The sequence below is a fragment of the Gallinula chloropus genome (assembly GCF_964237585.1).
Source record: "Gallinula chloropus genome assembly, chromosome: 2".
Lineage (NCBI taxonomy): Eukaryota > Metazoa > Chordata > Aves > Gruiformes > Rallidae > Gallinula > Gallinula chloropus.
In genome coordinates this window covers 113,222,219-113,246,809 of record NC_140086.1, presented here as the reverse complement: position 1 = coordinate 113,246,809, position 24,591 = coordinate 113,222,219, and the positions used below count along the sequence as shown (strand labels likewise).

General features: G+C 36.6%; 1 protein-coding gene across 1 annotated transcript; it reads right to left on the bottom strand.

Moving 5' to 3' along the window:
• Positions 1-7,314: 7,314 nt before the first annotated feature.
• Positions 7,315-24,211, bottom strand: NME8 (NME/NM23 family member 8; the record flags this gene model as incomplete). Its single annotated transcript, XM_084260647.1, is given in 16 exon segments — positions 7,315-7,537; positions 8,078-8,222; positions 9,119-9,270; positions 10,189-10,296; positions 10,995-11,139; positions 12,227-12,402; positions 13,734-13,885; positions 16,831-16,923; positions 18,514-18,587; positions 20,386-20,389; positions 20,391-20,456; positions 21,063-21,179; positions 22,284-22,355; positions 23,048-23,154; positions 24,034-24,091; positions 24,182-24,211. Coding segments are annotated over 16 exon segments (1,722 nt in total).
• Positions 24,212-24,591: the final 380 nt, after the last annotated feature.

Here is a 24,591-nt window from a genome sequence, read left to right as displayed (position 1 = left end):
CTGATTTGCAGTTCTAGATAGATCTAGTCCTGGCTGCCAGAGGTTTCAACTCGTCATGACAGCTGCCTGCCCTGCCTCCCTGCCAGAGGTTGGAGAGCAGCTCATAGCATCTCTTCTCTCCTCTCCACAGAAGGTGTAGTAGTTGGTGAGTTAGTCTGTGAGTTAGTCTGGTGAGCTGAGAACCGTGGTGGCTGAGGAGCAAGCGGAGGGACGTTGAGTGCTGGCAGACGTCTGGGGCAGTGACCACTGCAGCTGCTGGAGCTGAGTCTATCTGCTCTCTTGGAATCACAGCCCTTGTTCAGAGTGTCCAGAAGTGTAGTTTACCAATAGACATCCGTGTGTGCATTATGTGATTATTTTTATGTCTGTGCCAGAAATATGCTTACAGTGTTAGTATTTGATCTTCTGGGTTTCTGCAGCAAAAATGCCTTGAAAGCAGACATTTAAATTTTTTATTGTACTTCAGGCTGGCTTCTGTTGTTATGATTTCAAATATATTTAAGCATCTAATTAAAAAATCAGTATTTTTTAAAAGGACAGATTAAAGTGAAGCAGATCTGTAGAACTCTTAATAGTAACATTTATGTTTGCTGTAATCTAGCTTTGTAATGAAAACTGGAATAGAAGCATTATTCTAAACATAACTGACAGCTACTGTACATTATTAAAAAGAAGATAGGGCTTCACATGGCTCAGTGTTAATTTGGATAATTTTTTTATCATTTCACACCACATTTCTCAATCTTTCTCTGATACCAAATAAACAAACAAACAAAAATAAATAAGGCTTGTCCCTGTTCCTGAACTTCTCAAAACAACTGGCTCTCAGCAGTTTTGCTGATCAGAAGGAACCAGCTACTCTGCAAAGGGTCACAGGCAAAGCAGATGCTTTTCTTTATGTACTAAGTTTTACTGACAACATTTGCAGTGTGAGGTATTAAAAATAGCAAAGGTGATATAAATCTAATTTGACATAACTAAAAGATGGCATTTATGCTATTCTAGCCCAAGCTTTACCTGGATAAGGCAGTGTGACTGTTAACAGACAAGATGACCACCCACATTAATATTGTAATGACTCATGGTAGAAATCTTAAAGACCTTCAAGTATTCCTGCAGCAAAAATAGTGACCAGACTTCGCATTTCTGGCATCTATAAAACAAAACGGGCATTCATAAAACTGAGAGAGTCTAAGCCAGGAAAAAGGGGGAAAAAAAGTTCTGTGTAGATGAACATAAAGAGTTACAACTTCTTGTATCGGGTTATTGATCTATGTTATTACAGGTATTCCAATTAAATTCACATGCCTGAAATTTCAGGCAGAATGTGCTGGAGTGATTTTGGTAGCAGTGGTAACGTACTTGATAATATGCTGACACAAGCAGAAGACACAGCTGCCAAGTTAGGATGCTTAAAACAAAAGGACAGAGGTGTTACAGAAAAATGGCATAATATCATATAGAGTAATTCGGGCGTAATGGGGGTGTGGGGAAACAACCCTACATGACCCTTGAAAGAGCTTTGAGGAGTTGGTTAAAATATGCAAAGGTCAGCATTCGAATGTAGCTCTTCCTGCTAATTCAGGGCAGATGCAGAACCATGGAACATCTGCAGAATAAGATCCAAAATTCCATCCGGGTCCCAGAAGTGCTGAGCATATATTGCATCTGTTGACTTCAGTGGGAATTACGCGTTTGACGTGTCTAAAAAACCAGGTGCCTAAATACAGACTATAGGTGAAATCTTCATCCTGTACAACGAAATGGAGAAACTGAAATAAAAATCAAAGAACACAGCATTTCATTGTAGGTGACTAAATCAAGTCTGAAAATGCTGACTTGAGTAAGCATGATCTAAAAAGATCAGTGTGATTGCAGAGCTTCTAAGATAGTTCTGTCTACCATGTATCAGGAGTTCTTAAGCTTTGATTATCTATTCATCCCAGTTTAAAGTAATCCAATAAATATGTGCAGTGTTAGCTGTTAAAAATGAATGACAGTCCTGTCAATGGGATGTCGAAACGACAAACACCAAAGTTGTGATTTTTCACTCTACTAAGTTTTGTTGTGAACATAGTTGTGTGGCGTTTGTTGAATGAAACTTTTGGAACAACTCGTTAGACTTCATAGCAACATTACATATTATTTTACAGCTGTTTAAAATAAAAGTTCTGAAATTTTTTAATATCGGGGGGAAAAAATGTAAAAGTTACTTCCTGCAGAGAATTGTCACCATTGTTTCTGTAAGTTTCTGTCATTAGACTGACCATTCCAGTATGTTGGAATAAACTTCTATGCATCAAGCTCAGTGTTTCCAAACTCCTTGGCGTTTTCATATATGCTTTATGCTGACTAACTTTCAATCTGATATGATAAAAATTTTGAAGAAGGAAAGATAGGGGATATTGTAATACAAAGAACAGATGTGCAGACAGGGGGGCTGAGTTAGTAAGGTAGTGTGTTTTCCCAAATCCATTTTTAAATACTTGTTAAGAAGCCATGTGGTGGCCCAATCCAGCACTAATACAAGTCACTCCATTTTGAAAATCCCTTATGACTATTAACTTGCCACAACATCAAATGCCAGCTGAATCCAGACCCAGAACATCCCCACCCTCCAGCCGCTTGCCCTTCCTTTGCGAAGGTGTGAAGCAGATGTTGGAGCTTCAAAAGGCTGTTCGAGTGGGCAAACACGTCCTCCTGCATCCCTGCGGGGCCCACTGCGCACTTCTGCACCCTGGCACTGTGGCAGAGAGTCAGAGCTGCCTCTCCCCATGCACATCCATGGGCAGGTGTAGTCATGGCTGTGGTAGTGACCCCAGCACCAGAGTCACGAAACCTGGGCTTGGCAGAGCGGGCAAATAATCGGCTGATGGGTGAAAGTCATTCCTGTACCTATTTGCAGCTGAGAAAAACCAACAGACCGAAACTTGAAGTGTCAAATGTAGGTTTTTTTTCCTCAGCAGCACAGCTGACTTCCTACCGAGGGACTTGGCATTTTTATTTTTCATATATAAAATAAAATTTGCCTGGAACACCAAACAGGCTTTTCTAGTGAGTTTCTCACTACCTCCCACACATATGTACTCGGTTCAGTGAGAAGTGCCATTGAATATTTTTCACTGAATGTTCTAACCTCGGTTCCAAAAGAATGAAACCTGAAAAAATATTTACTCTAATTGTGAATTATTGGCACCGTTTTAGAAGCTCACTGTAAATGCAAATCAGAACTTTTTAATGACCCTCATTTAAAAAAAAGAAAAAAAAATTCCTCATGAACCCCTCTCCAACAAGACCTGAATGACCCGGTCACCTTAATTAAATTCAGTGTTGCAACTTTGTTACTTTTGCCCAGTCATTGCATATAACTGAGAAATACTTCCTGTGCAAATAAAAAGAAGATTTTTCCAGTCCAAAATACTCAAACAGCTCTTAAATTATTTTATCCAGCATTGTAACCTAGATTCCAAATGAATGAAACCTGAAAAAATATTTACTCCAATTATGCACAACCGACACACACTTTTTGGTTGCACTTCGTAGTTGAATATAAATGCACATCTGAAAATGTTTCCTCAACCAGATTTTTTGGGTAAACTGCATCAGCTCCAATTAATTTTTTAAAAAATAAATATAAAACCATCAATATGGGTCAACAAACATGGAAAATTATGTATCCATTTATAGTAATAAAAACTTGCAAGGGCCTAGAAATAAGCATTTAATTTCTATAGAGGTACATTACTTCTAATTAGACCTGGTCCAGGCTTTACATTTAATTTCAACTGCTGACACTGTATTTCATGTAACATCTCCAAAATCGAACACCGGTCTTACTGGAAGGTAAAACTGGACTTTGAACTTGCTCGCTACAGATGAACTAAATTCAGGGGTTTCCAGGTACACCTATTGATATCAGGCAGGCTTCCATTGTTGCTGCCAAAAGGACTTGTGGATAAATCAGTATGTTGATCAGCATAAAGGAGAATGTCTGGAGGGGAGGACACACTCCTCTCCAGATGAGAATACTACAATCAACACCCAGAATTTTAATATGCCATACAGTCTGTGCTACGCAGGGACGTTTAAGGGATGCATCAGAGTGCCCTGAAGAGACCAACTACCTTAAGTATTTTGATTCCTTCAGGTGACAACACGATAAAAACTTCAGTGTGTAGATACTCAGAGCGCATCCAGTGTTTATCCTCTGAGCAAGGTAATCAGAAAGCTAATCATTTGCTCACAAATAACGTAGATAAAATGAATAACTTGCCAGTGTAGCTCATTCAGCAGACAAAGGAAAAACAGTCCAGCAGTACACAACCACGAGCTGATTGACTCCATCTTCTTGGCAGAGAAAAAAGCTTTTTCCCCACTTCTTTTATTTTATTATGTGGTAATTCAATACAAATACAATCAGACATTCTAATTCTTCTTAAACAGTATTTTGAGATTAAGGACCAGCTTGTTTGCCATTCTAAGAGGAAACTGATCTTTAATATAGTCTTAGTGTCAGATTATGATTTGATTAAATTTCCTAAACAAGGAAATACGTGGTCCCTTGTACAAATAAACATGCCCTGTGGTTCCATTTCTCTCCTTCTGGGACAAAAATCAGAAGAATAATTATGTTATCTTTTGTTAGTGTTGGAAGCATTCTCATCACATCTCCGTACCACCTAATTCTATGCAGAACCACGAGATATTTTCTAAATAAACGATTACAAAGGTCACATTCTCTTTTGGTCTGGCATTTGTATATGAGATAAAAGGATAGAGTCAGACTTTCTGTAAGATTTGTAGGCAAAGGAGTTGTGTACATTTAAATGCAAGAAGATTTTAATCTGCAAGACTCAGTGGAAATTATGTTGGAGCACATTCCTCCTGGCTATAAATTAAAATGCTGCCTGATACCATCACAAGTGCTCAAATTCTTAAAAATTTCATCTGTGTCTATATCACAGTAATATAAAATTTGAAGAGTGGATGGCAGCCTAAACTGTGTATACAATACCTAAGGGTTGAGTTAAACTTTTAAAGAGACAAAGTAATCTCTGAAAACATTGCCAGTATTTCAATGCTTTTGAATGTATTATATTTGGATAATTCTACAAAATTCTGTATCTCAAAAATGTAAAAACTTAATTTTTCTGAATCTCTTCATCAGCTGACTGAAACAGTTATTTTCATTGTTTTCAAATATATCTCTTAAATTCCTCCTTTCCAAAGCTGCTAAAAGAAATTAAGATCAAGAATCTATTTAGGAGAAGCCATAAGCATTAATAAATTCAATGTTCCCATATTTCAATTTGGGTTTGAATACTTCTGTCATAGATATATGCGTAATATTTCAATTCAATCTTTTGGATCATTTTAACAAGCACAGAACAGGGATAATAATTGACATGCATGAATATATGAACCCAAATAAATGGAATTTTTCAACTTCTAATAGTTCAACTAAATAGAAAAAAAATGCCGTATTGCTTAAGAGTGATGTAATGGAGGATGAAGAATGATGGTTAAACAAGCAATAACTCAGTAAATAAAATTCTATCATATTTAAACAGACAAACCTAAGGTACTGCTGCAGGTAATTGAAATTCCTAAGACCATAGCAATAAATGATCCACAGTATTCAAAACCTATACATGATGCCTATCAAGCTATTTGATTGTGAACTTCCAGCAGAAGATCAATGAACTCTTAATAAGGCATAAACACATTTTGCTGTTTTCAGGATTTCTGTTCCAGTCCAAAAAAAACCCATCTAAACTTTCAACACTGTATTTGCCCCATTGGTGTAGAAGCCATTAACTCCAGCAAAGGTCTTGGGAAAAGAGCTTGAATTGATGCATCTGAAATCACCCTACACAGGCCTCTTCTGAGACTATTTCTTGGTTTAAAGTACAATGTGCCAGCACCCAAAAGACCCAGAGGGCTGAAATAACACCAGAAAAAACAGTTTTAATGGGTTTTTGAAGTAAAAAAATAAGCCAAAGAATATAGAACAATCCTGAAGCATGCTTCTCAGAACTCACCTCAGCAAGGCAACATATGAATTCTGCACTAATCACAACTTCCTACAGGCTAGCTAGCCTCAAGTCAAGTTTATGGCAGTAAAGCAGCTGTAGGTGAAAATGGGCCACCAGGAGAACACTCAGTGCAACTTCTGCTGGAGGAATGTCTATAATAACAAATGCCCCATCACAACCGAAATATTTGTCAGGAAGCTCTTTAATGCAGCAAGTTGTATTAAATACAGTAGGAACAGTAAAGAAGGTGTGAGAAAGACTTCATTCTTTCTGGACTTCACGCTCATAACCAATGCCATAAGTAAATTGCTTTAATTGAATGCCATTCTTTAGTATCTCAGCCTTTCAGTTGACTCAGTACAGCAAAATATATCAGCTATAGAAGAATATTTGTGTTCTTCATGAAGGCCAGCCAAGTTAGACAGATGCAGGATACAAATTCACTAGTTTGGCAAGGAGGCATATGTGAAGAATAGCTGTTATGCAAGAGCTGGCTTTATGTTTTACTTCATCTGATATATTTGAATTGAGTAAATGGACTCAAAAGCACCTTCTAGGTTATTATCTTACCAATGAAAGTAATCATCAGAAGATGTTTAGGGAAAGAATAGATACAAAATGCAAATGTTTTTCAGGGAACTAATGGGCACTAATAGCCCCTAGCAGTCTCACCTGGGATGCACACCCATACTGTTGGCCAGTGGGCCCAGGAGCTCTGTTTAAAGTCACACTTGGGCTTAATCCTTGTCTGAGCTGTGTTGCAGGAATGTTTGCCTCTGGCTCTCTTGCCTGTTGTTCTTGACTGGACCCTTGAATGGGTCCTGGACCTGGTTCATTACTTGCAGTGCTTCTACCTTTCAGCATTTCTCCTTTTTAGGCTACCCAAACTGGATGACCTCAGCTATGTCACAGTGGATGTGTCATTTAATAGTGTTTTAATGACATTTTTTGGCTCTGTTTTTTTAAGGTAATTATATATAAAACCCCTTAGACTATTGGAAAGGCATAGATCTGTTAAACTCATAAAAGAAGAACTATCTATTAGGCATATGTAAAGAAATCATTACTAACATCAAACTTCCAGCAATTATTACTTGTTATATTGACATGTTTTGCAATACAGCAAAGCTGGTAACAAAAACTGGGCATAAAAAAAAATGGATGGATTATGAATGAAAAGAGTGTGTATATATATATATAGTATTAAATATAGGTGGCTGTGTAGACAGATGCATTTAATGACATGAAAATCAATTTTCAGAGATTGAATCTTGATTGTTCAATCTATATCAATCTCTCCAAATAAGCAGTCGATGCTTTTCAGTGCATGTTCTCTATTAGATGATCCATGAACAGCATTAGACAAAATATCTTCTGCAAACTGCGCTCGAATGGATTCAGGAGAGGTCTCCTTTGCCACTTCTGGATCAGTCGGACCCATTAGTTGCCTCCAGTCTTCCACAGCATTTTCCTTTGTCAAGATCATTATCACCGATGGGCCCCTGTAAAATCAACATAAGGAAGGTCTTACACTGCTCTGAGGTTCAGACTTAGCTTGGACATCCGGTACCATGAAGGGTAAGCATTATGCTATCCGAATTCTGTGAAATCCTTTACATTTTAAAATTAAAATTTGTCTCTGAGTGCTTTGTTTAAGACAACATCCTGTATTTGAAAATCCAAACAATTATGATTATCAGCTATTATCAGCAAGACAACAGATACTATTTTATCAACAGCTATACTAACAATATTATGAGGAAGATCTTTGTCCTGTGTGGGAAGAACAAGTATTCAATCAGAAATTAGTTCTTTTTTTGAGAAAAATTCTAGAATATTAGTCACTATCCATCAGTTTGGATAGGATTTAAAATCTTACTTTAAAGGAAGAGCAGTCCAGGCTAAAAGCCACTAAACATCATAAACAGTAGCAAATTGTAAAATCCTTAGGGTACCTTGTGTGCAGCATGTTTTGTTGGCACTGTAAATTCAAAGTTTGAAGCATGCTTACATACCTCAGTATTGTATAACAAGACACTTACTCGGTCATACAAGTCACTAGCTGTTCAAAAAAGGGTTTTCCATTGTGATTCTTATAGAACTGTGTAGCCATTTCACGAGTTAAAGCTTCTTCTTTAATCTTTGAGATGGTAAATCCAGCATCTTTAACTTTTTGCATAATGTCATCTAGGAGAATAACAAGCCAACTCATTCCTGATTGAAATTGTTTAGATGAATGTGACAAACAATTTAACAGTCCTCTAAAATATACAGAGACTGTTGTCAATGCACTAATCCATCTCTATGTAGGTGACAAACACAGGCTGTTATAAACTATACCAGTAGCATTCACTGATGTTTCTGATGTTGGACAAAGAGCAGACTGTATTTGTAATGCTACATCACACACCAGCTGGCCTGCTAAAATCAATCTGGGCTGTTAAAAATTACAGAGGAAGAAAGACTCGCAAAAGGTAACGATGAATTAAGATTATAAGGACTATCAACATTTGTTACGGCAGAAAAGACAACTACCAGGATGAAACTCTGGATGGAGGGTTTAAAAAAATAAGTGGCAGCAAAATTCTTTAAGGTAAGAGTCCAAGATGTACATAGTGTACTTTTAACTTTGACCTTTCCTCCTTATTCTCTTTGTCTAATATCAAGTTAAACCAAGGATGGGAATGCATCTAATCAAGCAATGACCCCTTTTGAGTCAGTAGAGATACCTGTCTGAAATAAGTAACATGAATTCAGAAAGCCTCCCTCCCCTTTGACTTAGAAGGATGCTGGATGGCTAGTTTGCACAAATGCCTGGCTTTTTAACTTAGCTAAGAATTCTTCCACTTCAATTCACCACCATTCTCATGAAGAAAAAGCCACAGGTAGCTTAAGCAAAAGAAATGTGACATTTGAGACCTTAATATGAATTATACAAGCCCTGTAAAAGCATTTCTCTACACAGAAAAAGCATTTCAGCAAGTAAAAAGAATGTACCTGATGTGCTTTACTGCAGCCTAAATTGCAAATATTTTGAGGACATTACATCTGTAGACATAGTCCACACTTTCTAGATCACTCACCTTTGTGCTTCTTAGCAGCAGCAGGTTTGATTAATGCCAGCGTGTGCTCCTGAGGGAAGAAGAACTGCAATTCCTTCTTAGCATCATCAGGTGTAGAACTACCATGCAGCTGGCTAATAGGTATGTTGTTGATTGCATACTGGGCACTTAAACTAAGAGTCATTAAAAGATTAAGTCACTTGAATGAAAAGCCAGTTTGAGCCTAAAGTATGACTAGGCTCAACCCAGTAAATATAAACTAATGTTGATCTGGTGACTTAAGTGATTGATGATCTAGGATTAAGAGACCTTTGTTGTCTACAGAAAAAAAAACCCACCACAGCTTTTTAATTAACTCCCTGAGATATTAATATCTTCCTTCCTAACGGTTCTTGTTATATTTCCAAGATAATAATAGTTCTTGCTTAATGAAACAAGTAAGATGATACCACAGCAGTTCCTTTGAACAAGATAATAAGCAGGTAAAACTAAAATGTTAATTTATAAACCATGTAGAAGAAACTTAGAAATAGAATGCTCTACTGGTGGAAAGTTTCATTAATCTAAGAAAATAGGCATCTGTTCTAAAAATTAATAATGCTAATTCAAGCAAAAAAAAAAAAGAGAGAGATAATCCCAAGATTCTTTGCACATAGAGAATACTTCTGTAGACCACAAAGACTAAAAACTGCCATAAGAAGTCATGATTCAACTTAACAGCCAAGTAACTTGTTCATATGGCCCTCAGAGCAGGATTATAAAGAGACTATTACAGGTAGATTCCCCCTATGGTATGTGCTTCTATTAGTGAAAGTTTTTTCTTTGACTCAATAAGTCATCTTTCACTTCAGTATCCTTTTTTGAACTTACCTTTTTATTATGTTCAGCAGCCCTTATTTCTAAAAAAATTACTATAAGTCACTATGTGTAATGCATCACTTCTTCCAAGAAAAGCTTAACGAGTCTCAGTAATATATATTGATTTCCAGATGATGGCACTAAAGTTACACCAGTTGGAATGTGGTATTCATTGAGATGAGGAATGTGAAAGTAAATTGGAAGCTGTGGATAATAGTTTACCACTGTATTACCTGTTTGGATTTTCATTCTTAGCCTCTTCCACAGTCTGTGGGCCTAACAAATCTCTCCAGTGTGTTACAGCATTTTCTCGTGTTAGAGCAAGTACAAGAGTTGGACCACTGTAAAATAGTAAAACTGGCATTAAAAAAATAAAATATTACATTCTCTGTAATTTGTAAAAAGACTTTGCTTATATATAGACCAGGCCAGGAAAATGAGCCCTAGTATTGGAGGATTTAAAACCCCATCTTCATTTAAATACCTACAGTCTGATAAACCTTACAGGGCTTAAATGCAAACTTAAATTTCAAACGTAATGAATCTTAACATAGCAGCAAGAACACTGTAGGATTGGGCCATGTCTTCATTATAAGATGTAAAGTGCTGTTCAACTCCTAAGTTTGTTATATTTGTTCTAGACATGTCCCGATTTCATGTGAAGGCAATATCTAAACATCATTTATTTTTCCCTTCCCACAGAATTCAGCACACAGCCCGTACAAATATTTCAGGACTCTCCTACAGACACACTAACTGCAGCCTTGCAGATCAGAGCTCAACTGTTTTCACCCAAATCAATGCAATTTGCCACTGGCTTCAACATCCTACAGAGATATAGAGTAGCTAGTCATTTTTAAAAAGCAGATTTATTTGTCTACTGTGCCTGGGTTTTATTTCATTACATACAGTTTTCTAGTTTTACTAAACTCCCAGATACATGGGTATCTTGTAGCCATGTATTATTCAGGATAATTATTCATTATGAAAATTTCACTCTTAGTCACAGATCCACAATCTCATTTTTCATCCAGTGTACCTGGTCATTTGCTCTAGAAGGACTGGGAAATAGTCTTGATTTTCATGGTCTTTGTAAAATTCACGTGTTTGTTCTTCAGATAGGATTATTTCTTTCTGCATTGCTATTTTGAAGCCCTCATCCTTTATTCTTTGCATAATAGAATCTGTTTAAAATATTGAAATGATGCTAAATTGCCATCCATTCATTAATTTGCACACTTGCAATGAAATGAACTTTCCATAATATTTTTTTACAGATAAACTGATTTCTTAAGAGAAGAAAAGTTATTTCAAGCAACTGCTAGAGGGCTTCAGTAGTTCTCTAGACACTCAAAAAGGTGATTCTCACCTTCTTAAGGTTTTCCCTCACTTCAGAAAACTCATTAGGAATTCCTAACTGAGAAATACGGTATCTGTTACTTCCACCAAAAGGTCTAAGGATTTTGAATAGGTTAATATTCATCTTACAAGACCCCATACATAAGTAAGCAATGTTTGGTACAAGTAAAATGCCTCTGTGATTGTCTATATATGGACTGTAAAACTGATGCTCTAATCAACATACTAGATAACAATCAAGAAAATAAATACACAAAGAGAGGCCAAAATTGTAATCTCTCAGATGGCTGTGTATAGATTATTTCCACTACAAAGATTCTCAAGTTAGAAATAAAGGTGTTGTCTAGAATCTAGGGGAAAAAATGAAAATATGTTCCTCAGAAGAAAAATAAACTCACTGGATGACACTTCATGCTAATGGGCTAGATTTTCCAATTTATTCTGTAGAAACTTCATCTATATAGATCTATCTTTGTACAACACTGCCTTAGGTAGCATAGAACATTCTGGGTTAGATCTTTTTCACCTTGCCATTGATCTACCTTTGAACTGCCATCCAGGGATATTATCAGCTGTTTTAGTATGACAGGAAGTACAGCCCCCTACACTATACTCTGAAATTGCTAGCTTCTGTGAGAGATCATTTTCTAGAAACATTCCATCCAAATATACAATCTGAAAACATTATTGAAAAATCAGGCAAAGGAACAAAATAGTGTTGACATTTACATTCTCAATATATCAAAATCAATAACTGTGTAACTTTTTTTCCTGGCAAAGAGTACTGTCAGCTTAGTGCTGGGTAGACAATATAATGTAAGAACATTTCATTAGTAGAAGTAGAATTTTTGAAGTTCAAAATCTGAGGGTTTTCATATGCCCAAGATGGAAAATGTAGTTATTAACACTTACTGCATCTTTCCTTTAAGAGAGAAGGTCTAATTAATGCCAAAGTCTTTTCAACTTTTTGGTTTGTCTTCATCTCAAAATTTGGGAAAAATAAGGCAATTTGCCTGCTGGCATCTTCTATGCTGTCTTGCACATCACATATATTTAATATACTCCCAGTTTCCATGGTTCCTTCCAACCTAATGAGACATAAAGTAATAGAGTATTTAAGTCACTGCATGCATTATGTTAACAGTTGACTTCTTGAAAATGTACTTTCTTAAAGTTTAGTGAAAGATTATAATATAATGCCAAACTAAGTTTTTATTAAACTCAGATTCATGACTGAGGTAATGTTTCTGAGAAGGGAATTATTAACCTTCTCAAAAAGTGCCTTGTCATGTGCTATGAAAGAGAAATCTCAGCCATGCAGCTTTTCTAAATTCCCCTCTAGCTTATTCAAAATAGTGTCTCTGTTTCACTAGACAGAACTACCTCTGACAAGTGTGCAGTGTATAATGAATGATCAATAAAAGGATTGTCCTTAATGCGTGTACAGCATGATCATAAAAATGACAGCACTACAGACTTGTCTTTAACAGAGGTACTTCTCATTGCTACTTGACTGTATTTCTAAGGTTTATTTAGTTATGTAAATACAGTCACTCTTGGCCACTTACAGAAAATGTAATATTCCCCAGTTGTACTAAATTAATGCAGAAAGGGATACAGCAGGCATCAATAATAGAATCTATTATCATGAGAAGTTGTTTTTTGGAAGGAAGGATTTAAATTCATGTTGCTTTAAGTGAATCTCATGTCAAAATATAAAACTTGATGCAGTATTTGAACTCTTGTGAACACTCTGTTGCCTGATGCTGTGTACACAACTATCAACCTCTTTAAAATTCTCTACAAATATTTGGCATAGGAGGAAAACAGACATTTCAAGATACCATGGTTGTGGGCAACTAATCTTTACAGTGTTTGTATGCATCTTGGAGGGCAGGGAGGAACAAAACCCAAGACCCTCTGACTTGTTTACTGGCTTTTACAGAGTGGTCTCTGGGAGCACAGCATATTTCAGGGGTCCCCTGGTCTCACTTAGGCCACATCTACAGCTTCCCAGCATACACAGGAATAAACATCAGCAAGAGTGCAACCTTCAAGGGACAGGGCTGGAGATCAGTTTGTCTGGGTGAAATAGTATGAAGTGGAATTGCATGGAATATATCAGCTTTGAAGTATAGCACTGTTCCCATCAGTCTGATAAGAACCCATTCAAGGCTAGCTCAGAAGTGGTGAGACATCAGTGCCCTCTGCTTGTTGTGAAGCAAGGAGTTCCTATGTTCCCACAGGAACTGTGATGGCATCTCCAAAGATGGCCTTGTGAAAGATCAGGTGAAGAATTCTGCCTATTCCCTGGACCCTGTACACATGAGTATGTGAGTGTCTGCAACTGTGTGTTGGTTTATGGTGTGCTCCAAATCCCATAACTAAATCACATATACACATTTTCACTGTTGGTTACCCGTCTGGCTTCTCAGCTTCAGGCTCATCAGGCACGCTCTCGTTCAATTTACGTGGTTCTTCCCCATGAGAAATAGTTCCTTCTTTTTGAGTGATTACCAAAACGTGGCATGGTGCACTCATCATGAATTGAACAAAATCATCAAAGTCAGGCTGAAAAACATAGGTTTTCTCCCATGAATTACAGGAACTCTGAATTTATCATCAGGAGAGAGATTACCATCCTTTCCAAATAAACTCTTAGTTCACATACTTTACTCAAAACCCTGACGAATCGTCTGGGAAGTTTTTTGATCAATCATTTGAGATAATAACACTATAAAATGCCTAAAACAATTAATCGAGGTAAATGAAGCCATAAAATTAGATTAAGCAAGTACCACATGTTCTTCCAGGGTAAAATGCAAACGTAAGAGTGAAGAAAATGATCTAGAAACTTGATGTGATGAAATGCTATGCTTGCAGTAGCATATATAGTGTGACATAACAAACTGCAATGCAGTTCCAAGTGTAATATTTGAAACTCAGAGTCATGTAGCTGGCTGCAAATACAGAACACTCTGATACTTTCAAGGCATTTGTAGGCTTTTCCTCTGCTATGTTCCTTTAACTCCTTCAGTTTCAATCTTCAATCCTATAAATGTACATTTTCATCAGAAAATAACTTTTGAAGCTGTTAAGGCTTATTATTTTTTTTTTACTTGTGTCACATTTTTCTTCAATATTGTTAATTTTCTAAATATCTTCTCTTCTTTTAAATACTTTACAATCATTAAGTATAAGTTACCCTCATCAGATTCTTTAATAATACAAGGATGAAATATTCATGTGTATGCTTTCAATCGATTAGTTTTCTCTTTCAATTATCTTCATATCTGTGCATAGACTTAACCCATTTCACGAGATGGACAAACTCAAAAGACACAAAATGAATGCAAATACAAAAATTTTTAGTGCAATGCAAAAAGAGAGTATCTATACTGCTGTGGCTTTAAAAGTAAGCTTGGTCACATTAAAAGAAATAGGAGTAGCTATCAGATTAGGCTCTCCTGCCTCACTCAATTTCATCATTGAAAAGAAACAATTTCTCCATCCAGTTATATCTGAGTCTCTATTCTGTTGTAACAGGCAGCTTCTAGACCTTCAGCAAGCTTGCACAGTGTTCAAACGGGAATAATTTTGCCCACTGAGCATAAAGGAATATATATTCTACATTGTCATTTTAATATAAGTTCTTTTCACCTTAGAATTACACTTAAAGAATGGCAAATAATTGGCTTCTCAATATACATAGGGGCCCCTCGACCTCTTCTGGTAGTTCATAGTAGTTTTGTTATTCTCCCTGTTGTAACATTGGTTAGGATCTGCTGTGGTACAATAGTGCTGCCATAGACCGAACACTGCGAGCTTTTTCCCCGTCTCTGTTCCTCCCACCTCTCCTTCTACACCCAACTAATCTCCAATTTGGCTGTGGTTCCCATGAAGAAAACTTCTTTTTAGCTCTGTTTCAAAACTGTCTCTCTCTAAACTAGAATCCCAACTTTGCCAAAACCAAGGTCTTCACTATTCCTTACAGCCTCTCCCTGTTACTTCCTTTCTAAACCATAGTGCAGACACCTGGTGATTACTATCAGGTTTCTTTTTTTCCCCTCTGGCTTCATTCAGTAGGAACTACCTTGTCTCACTCTCATTCATTTGGAATGCCATAATGTCCTGGTTCTAGACACACCAGAGTTAACCTCCCCAAGCAGCCAGCACAGGTGATCTGAGTTGGTCTTTGCATCTGCCCTTTTCCCAACCCATAGAGGCTCTGCCTGTTTCTCCTCTGGGAATGAGCGAGCAGCACATGGTGCTCAGTCACTGGTTGGGGCTTTTTGGTATCCAAAGTGGGGTACAAAGGGTTAGGATAGTGGTTAAGGACAGTTTACTGACAAAAGCACCATGAAAGGGGAGCAATAACAGCCCACAGCAAATTTCACTCACACCTCGTGATAACGTAGAGTACTGCACAAAGTGAGGACCAGCTCAATGCTCTGGCTGTACTCAGACTACCCTAGAAGCATGCAGGAGTGTCTCTCACTCACTCAGCCAACCAGTGGCTGAGCACCATGTGCTGCTCGCTCACTCTCAGAGGAGAAACAGAGCCTCCGTGGGTTGGGACAAGAGCAGATGCAAAGACCAACTCAGCTCACCTGTGCTGGCTGCTTGGGGAGGTTAGCTCTGTCCTGGCCAGAACCAGGACACATAAAAACACATTCCCAGCTTCTTCTCTTGATTATGCCAACTCTTTCATTGACCCTTTTGTTGGCCTCCCTAATGATACCGGACAAACTAGTGGTCTGCCTATAATTCCAGCCTCTGTTTATCTTATGCAGATCTTAAATAGGAGCAAGTATAAATATTTCCTAAGTAGATTAGGTTTTGTGACTCAGACCCTTCTGTAGAGTTAGCTTTAGCTATCATGCTGCCAAAGTACTTGACAGTATCCAGGTGTTAGTTTGTAAGACCACTGCCACTTAATGGTGACCAGTGTAATTTCATTGTTTTCTTGAACTTTCTGTCAGACCACAGCTATTTATTGTCCTTTAACATAGCATGGAAACAGAAAAATAAACTTCATTAAAGGTGTTTTCTCTTTCTGCGTGTGTTTATTAGCAGTACCACCCCAAGATAAAAGCTGTAAAGATGAAAAATATGCGATGTATATATCACTTATTTTCTGGCTGGAAGAGTATGTGTCAAATAGTTATTGTCATATAGGTTACACAGGATTTTCATTTTGTGGTGTGTTTCAGCACCTAACTTACTCTATGTTTAGGGCCATGATTAAGGGTCACACACTTTCTGACAACAGAAAGAACTAAAAATCTTTTGGTATTTCATTTGAGTTCCAATTTAATTTAGTTGGAGTGTTAGAGTGCTGCCAAGCCATATTTGTGTAGATCAGTAAGAAAAAGAGATATCCTCATTTCTCTATGCACTAAATCTACATTAAGTTACTTTAACATACTAGAAATTTAAACAATAGAGATTTGTAAAGACGTATCTGTTATATGTTTTACCTGTAACTTTTGCTTAGGTTTTGAGTTTGTTCTTACCTGATCTTTATTCCGGGCATAGAATACTCTAATTTGCTCTTCAGTTAGTGTTTTTTCCTCTGCTGCTTCAATGCCATATCCTGCATCTATAATCTGCAATTATTCAGTAATGGATATATACAAAATCATATGCTATTGTAAATCTAAAGACTGATTTTAGAAGATATCTTAATTTTAATTTTAAAATTCTCTGAAATTCTCCAAATATAGCAGCTATGTTTACCTAAAGTTCCAAATTTTCAAAGCACTTTACTAAATTCAGGTTTACAATGGCAAATAAGTTAATGTTTGTAGAAAACTATAGTGCAGTTGAAAGTATACATTCAGCTAGTAGTTAATAATCCCTTTTGTTTAGCATCAAATAAACTAATTTTAACCATTGTGATTAATATTCAGCCATTTCTAAGAATGTTATTATAAACTATATTATAATCACAGTACTCATATGAATGTTTACTTAGCAGCAGATGTATTTGGCTAAACTACTTGGCTTTATAAACAGCAAATAAACTAAACCAATATCTATTTTATGATTATCTATTTTACAGTGAATTACTGTACAAAATTTATCTGTGCATGAGAGATGCACCTATATCTAAATTCATAGTCCACTGGTATGAGGTTTAGACCACGTACCGATATTTAAACCACAAAGGTACTACCCAGCCCCAATACTGATCATATGCCAATATTAAGCTGCATAACAGCTCTCTGCTTTTTAAAATCCCCTGTGATACTCCTGAGTGTTTCCAGACTTGCCTTGACAAGGATGAGTGTGGGAACGGTATGGGTACACACCTCATAATGAAATGCAAAGGCAGAGTCAGCGAGCAGCTGCTCAGCTCCAGCTAAATTGCTGTCAAGCATTACCTGCTTTTTTATCTTTACTGATCTTTCTGGTCAAGGTAGAGTAACTGCAGAAACAACCTGTACAACACCCTGATTTTCTTTTCTGCAAAGGTCACTGGCCTTCTCATAATATTTCTTAAAATCAGCATGACTTTATCTTGATATATAATGTTATGAGGCAATTTTTTGTAACACAAATAATGAGAAATTCCTCAAATTGAAATGAGCATTACTATTGTATCATATTCTAGAAGGCAAAAGACTTTTTCTTTCACTGTGTGATGGCTTAAACAAATAGAGAATGCTGAAATCACTTTCTTCACTGCAGGAACAAATGGTGCACTGCTGACAAATATTAGTGTGCAATTGGTAGTGTACATGAATTAGTGTCTCCATCTACACGTATATATTGTCATATGTGCCTGTGCATGTATCCTCTTCCATAAGAAATTGGTTAATTACTTTATGTGTGCCACAATTCTTAAAAGATGTTGTGCAAAGAATTAAGTTCACCACCACAGTCTCTAGTTCTCACTTTGAATGCAATTTGAGGGGAAAAGAGATACCTTTCTCTTTGTAGGTATCACACAACAGTGATCAACAGTATGAATCAATGCCACACCCCACCTAGTGACATAAAATATTAAAGCAATAGTGTCAATCTGAATACCATATTATCTCAGTTCAGAATTGTCTTGTTTTTATTGTCCTAATCAGAGAAACATTTACAGGGCTTGTTCTAAAGCCTGGGCATAAGTTAAGATATACTTTGTTTTATGTCTTTATCTTATGCCTATGCTAAACAGGATAAATGAATCATCAAATTTTGCCTACCTTTTGTTTAATTTCCTCTACACGTCCCTCTAAGACATCATCAGGTCTTATGATTCCAACAGAGTATTTGACTTCTGGTGCGAAAGGGAAAAAAAACCAACGTGCCAATGAATACATTTATCAAAATAAATACACAACTGAATTTTCCATTACTTACAAGTGAGTTTCTTTAAATAATTCTACAGTTTAATATAGAGATGACTAAGCAGTGGTTCCAAAAGAATAAATTACACCAACACTTAAAGCATGTCTTGGAGTGCAGGACTGTCATTGGTTATCCCTGGAGCCCATATTCCTGATGAATCAAGGGTGTTTTGGGTCATATGATGGAGAAGTGGTTCACATGCAGCTAGGTGTGGTGGAAAAGCTACTCTTTAAGAGGAGCTCTGTGTATACAAGACTGGAAATGTGAAAGGAATGACTATTACCAAGGAAAATTCACCAAGTGAAAATCTGTATGAATATTAGTGGTATCCAGTACAGTATATGTTTCTTGTCATAGTAGGTGTTTGTTTCCTTTGCACTGTGGATGCTGAAGTCATTTTGAATAAATAACTGTTGAAGAAACACATGCTGGCTAACACGATCTAACAAGAGGTCCTCCTTCCTGTAGACATACCATTACACCACCCATAGCATACAGATCCCTGCAACATGACAGCACATGGTCGGAAGGGAATATAAACTACATCTCTTTGCAGGATCTGAGGTTTACAGTTAAGCATTAGCATGTAATTCAATCAGATCCTGAACACTGTAGAGGAACCTGATAGCTCTAATAGAAACTCCAGAACTTGATAGCTCTAACAGAAACACCAAAATACTACTTGTTTTCAATACTAGACAACACTCACAGACATCTGCATGTGGTAAGGAAAATATTACCATAAAGTGCTAGTGTATTATGGTTTCTGAGGGATCCCCTCACCTGAAGCTGAACCCAAGCTGAAATCTTTGTCCCCTGGTTCTGCTGCACATTTAGATTTTGTGGATTAGAGTGGAGTCTGTATATAATGGCTAAATAAAATCGTACTACTAGGTCTCAGAGGGTTTAAATTTTGAACTTGTCAGTTGAACCACAGAATAAAGAAGACATGAAGAGGAAGGAGAATGGACACAACTGAAATTGTGACAGTGATCAAATGCCTTATCACAGGAAAAATAAGCCAAGAAGAAGAAGAAGAGAGAGTATGGAAGAGTTTGTTCCATCTGAACATTGCCAAATGACACACTGTGCATATGTGAAGCAGTACAAAGCTTCAATAGCCACAGATAATAGTAAGAATAGAAAAAATGAAGGTCCCAGCTCATGAAAGCCTGAAAGAAATCATAGACGTGAGACTTGCAAGCAGGATGGTGCATATTTTGGAACCTTGTCCTACTAATGTGGATTTATGCTCTTATGTAAGTCTGTTCTTTAGTATTTAAATCTAGTTTTGTAAAAGAGTTAATTAAAAATAATCTGAAATACAAGGCATGCCGTTCTTTCAGAGATTTATTTTTCCAACCTTGTGTTTTTGTAGAACATCCGAAGGTTAACCAACACCATCTCAACAAAAAAATATATCTAACACAGGAACTCTAGAAAAGTGACTTTAAGGCAGTAATTTTTTTTACTGGAAAATTCCTGTCACGTAGCACTGCTGCTATGTGCTGGAGACCTAAATTCTGAAGGTTCCCAAAGAAGGGTGAAAACGCTAATGATGACAATCCAATATCTCGGTTTGATATCTTCAGTCATAACTTCTCATGTAATTAACTCAAAGAGAGGTCTATTAACGCTGAACATACACAATTCTCAATCAAATCAATGAAAAAAAATGGCTCTTTTTTTCTCTTTTTGTTGATATTTTTAAAATAAATCAAATATACTTGCCGTTGGGTACATCCTCCTCAACAGTCTCTTCTGAAGATTTCTCTTCTAGGAAAACAAGTTCATTTACCTGAGGTAATCGCAAACACAGCACAGACACATCACCAGTGTGTAGCTAAAGTCCCCAAACACTGAGATCTTTACAAAACTTTTATCTCTAATGTATTAACATACTTGCTACCAAGGAAAGCGAGTAGTTCTAAGAAAGAACTTGGACTAGCCAGATTTTCCTTAACTGAGCTACAGTTGCTTAAAAATTTCATTTTACTATAAGTGGATTTCTCTGATCTCGATTTTCACTCAAAACAAGGAATGAGACATGACTATATCCCATGTATTTCATTTGTTTCATATGATGCATTCTTACCAAGTTGTATATGAAAAATACTAAGTCCTGAAAGGAAAAAGATTACTAAAACATTTATGTGCTAGTCATGTTTTGTCCGTTTCTCCATTTATTATCTCTCTAATAATATTATCTGTAAATTTCTAAAGTTTTTATAAAGTAAATGGAAATTTCTTGAAAACACCCTCGCGTTTGTCGGTATGCTGTCAAATTCCCTTCCCCCCTCCCCCGCAATTTAAACATTACATTATGGAAAACACTCTCATGGGCTTACTGTGAAAGCATAATAAAAAACACTAATTTATATTTAAGTATCTGTTTTGTGAATACCTCAGTGCGTTCCTTCCGTCCAGCTGCAATTTCCCTCTCTTCTTGCACCAGCTCTGTTATTTTCTTACTTAGAAGAGGACCGTTTGCACCATTCACTCTTGCAATAATTTTGCCATTCTGTAAAGGAGAAAAATAACACTCTCTGTGAGTTTTTGTCGCTTAGTTTAGACCATGATTTGAATTTTGGAACATGTTCTCATCTTGCAACAGGACCACTTCCCATCAAATCTACTGCCACCTCTATGAATTCAGAACGAACCTTTCTTACTTTTATTTCCTCCCTTCCTTTTCTGCCTCATTTCTGTTTAGCCTCACCATTAATAGTATAGGCAGAAATAAACACAAATATGGAATTTACCCTCTCTTAATTTCTGTGACATGAAGTTTTCTATCTTTTTGTTTGTGTTACTTTAAAGTGCATGTTCTACCACACTCAGGGGCACCACAGCAGAGCTAACTACCACCTCTACCTAACTATCAAAGACAATTGTCAACTTCACTTGGTAGCACTCAGCTTCAAATCAAATCAGAAAGTGTCCTGAAAGTATTGTTGGTCTTGGCCAATAGTTGCAGGAATTTGAATTCTAGAACTCTCAAATCGAAAAATCCCACTGCCTCATAAGTGAGTGGTGTTCTACAGTGGCATCCCAGAGGGACAGTCTTTCTATATCCATCGAGGAGAGATAAGAACTATGTCATTCATTGTTACAATTGCTCAGGTGAAAAACAATTGCTCAGTGAAAAACACAATTTCAGTCATTTATCTTAAAGAAACTTGAAGTTGCAGAAAACGTAAACACTTTTTGCTGAGGGAAGGTGTGCATAAAACAATCATTTCACAGTAGCCACATGTAGACACTTTATATGAGGTAACCTCAGAAAACTTACACTGATTTCTCACTAAGTAACTACCAAAACTGTGGCTACCTCAGATTTTCTGCGGTTGTACATGCAGCCACCACAACAAAAACATGCTTGAGGACCACAGATTTAGGCACGGGAAACAGCCTCAAGTAAATAACATCAGATGGTATGATCCTACATGCTGTATAACTCACAGAATTTTAGGGGTTGGAAAGAACCTCCAGAGGCTATCGGGTTAACCCAACTTTTTCTAATGTAAAGTTACAATTTGTATAGCTTCACATTTCTTCTTAATCTGCTGAAAAATTAATGCAAAAGTAGGCAGCACATTAAAAGAAGCTGATGTAATGTACTTACAACACCAAAGAGGAAGACAGGTTCACATTTCTTCCTAAATGGTTGCAGAGTTGGAATGTTGTCAGCTTCTGCCTGAAGTCAGGTGAAAAAATTTTATTTACTCACGTGTGTATGTGTGTGCGTGTAGAGATATATATATAGAGACTTATATATATATAAAACCCTTTTTGCCTGCAAGAAAATGGCAGTCATATATTTTGCTGTTACACATTGAAACTGCAGTCTTAAATACAACTAGCAGTTCTCACAGTACTTGCTTTTTCTACTTTAAATATGTTATTTACCTCCTATTTTATACTGCTAGTGTAGAGGAATATTTTTACTACTACTGTTTGGAGACTATTTTTCAATTCTCCTTTTTGTTCTCTTAAAAGTTAGAAACAAAGGAATATTTGGGAAGAAGGTGTAACAGCATTTTTCAGGGATGTCAGAATTTTAAATATGATGGACCATGATGTAGAGGCTTAAAACTAAAAATCGTATCAGCAGGCTTTTGAATGCTTCTGCAGTCTCGTGAAGAAAAACAGTAGTTATTGGATATCAGCTCTCTTTCTGTTATAGCTCTGTCCACATTTATTGTCATTTCTAATCTACCTCTAAACAAAGTCTTATGAGGATATAAGCAGAAGAAGAGGCAACCAGGCCAAAATCATGAGGACTTTGTGTAAGCATAGTAAAGTGAAAGCTCTTTATATGCAGATAGATAAAAAGATATATTTACAGTAAAATATAAATATGGACCCATACAGAATCTATATCCTTACCACTGCAAAATGCAACATATCATCTTCGCCAAACTCATCCTTCAGTTTTCTGAATAAATTCACCACAGCTTTGCAAGGACCGAACCAAGCTTGATGCACATCTATTACTAAAATGCAATAGTGTGGAATTACAAACAGCTGATTTGTGGAACTTACAAAATGGCACATATTTATTGTGTTGGAAGAGTAATGGGAAGGTGTTCACATGCACCTCTCAGTCCTCTTCTAGTGAATGAATGTGTTGTGATTACATTAAGGTATTCAGTGGATGCTTTATTCTCTTATTTCTGTTACTTTTGACATCAACAGCCTATTTCACAATACTGTTTGAGGTAATTAATCCAAACAGGTAGATATTAATTGCTCTTTTTCTTTTCCCACTGTTAGTTTTCATTCTTATTTAGATCTTTATTCTACAGGATTTTTACCTCCCTGATCAAACACAGATCATTTCTTTCCCCTTAATGCCCCTCTGTAGGCATAATCCCATTAAAGATTTGTTCTCTCTACCTAAATACAATTCCTAAGAGAATTCCTAATGTTGTTATTAGCCTGATTGAACTGAAAAATGGGGATAATATACCTCGTAGACCATGCATTCTCAAGAATGCCAACCAATGAACTAGTAAGTACAACTGCACAGTATTAATTTAGTCCATACAAGATTTGAGGTAAAAGCTTCCATAGAGGTCTCCAACTCCATGCTGTACAGAACACCATGTTGGAAAGGTATTTTCTAAACATCAGTGTGTAACAGTGTATAAAATAACAGATCATATGATTTGTGACAAACATTTACATATCATAGAACACAGTGCATATTCATAAACATATATACATTTATAAACATATCAACATATCATTTCTTTAAAAGATGATATAGCACTAGTTTTCTAGATTTATGACAAGTATCTAGTAAAGAGTATATGAGTGTGAAAAACTGTACATGTCTACATGAGTGATTAAACAGAAAATAGCAACAGTACCTACTACACCTTTTGTCAGCAAAATTTCATCCCACTGGTTTTCATTGGTTATTATGGCCTGAAATAAAATGTATTGACATTTTTAACATGAAAAGGCAGAATAAAATCTAATCATCTCTAGAATTGTTGAAGTAATAAGTATTTCTACCTGGAGCGGGATTTCTGTCTTGTCTGCCATTTCCCTGTGATTATAGAAAACATAAAAATGCGAAGCACATTTAGCAGTTTTTCAAAAGAACATGTGACATGCAGCACTGGTTTATATGATTTTCAGCCCAGCACTACCTTCCAATTCCTTTAAAAATTAACTGAAGCCCCTACAATAATGGCAGTTAACACCCCACATCAGAATTCCATGAGCACTGTCCAATCACTATCCAATTTACATGCAAAACCCATATGGCACAGGAAACAGAGTAAAATTTAGTTTCTTACTTTGTTAAGATCTTCAAAAATCTTGGCCCCAGCAATTTTTCAAGCTAATAATTACTCTGTTCAGAATGGCCACAGAAACCTTGGATAGAATGACAGCTGCTGTAACAGTGGACCATTTCAGAA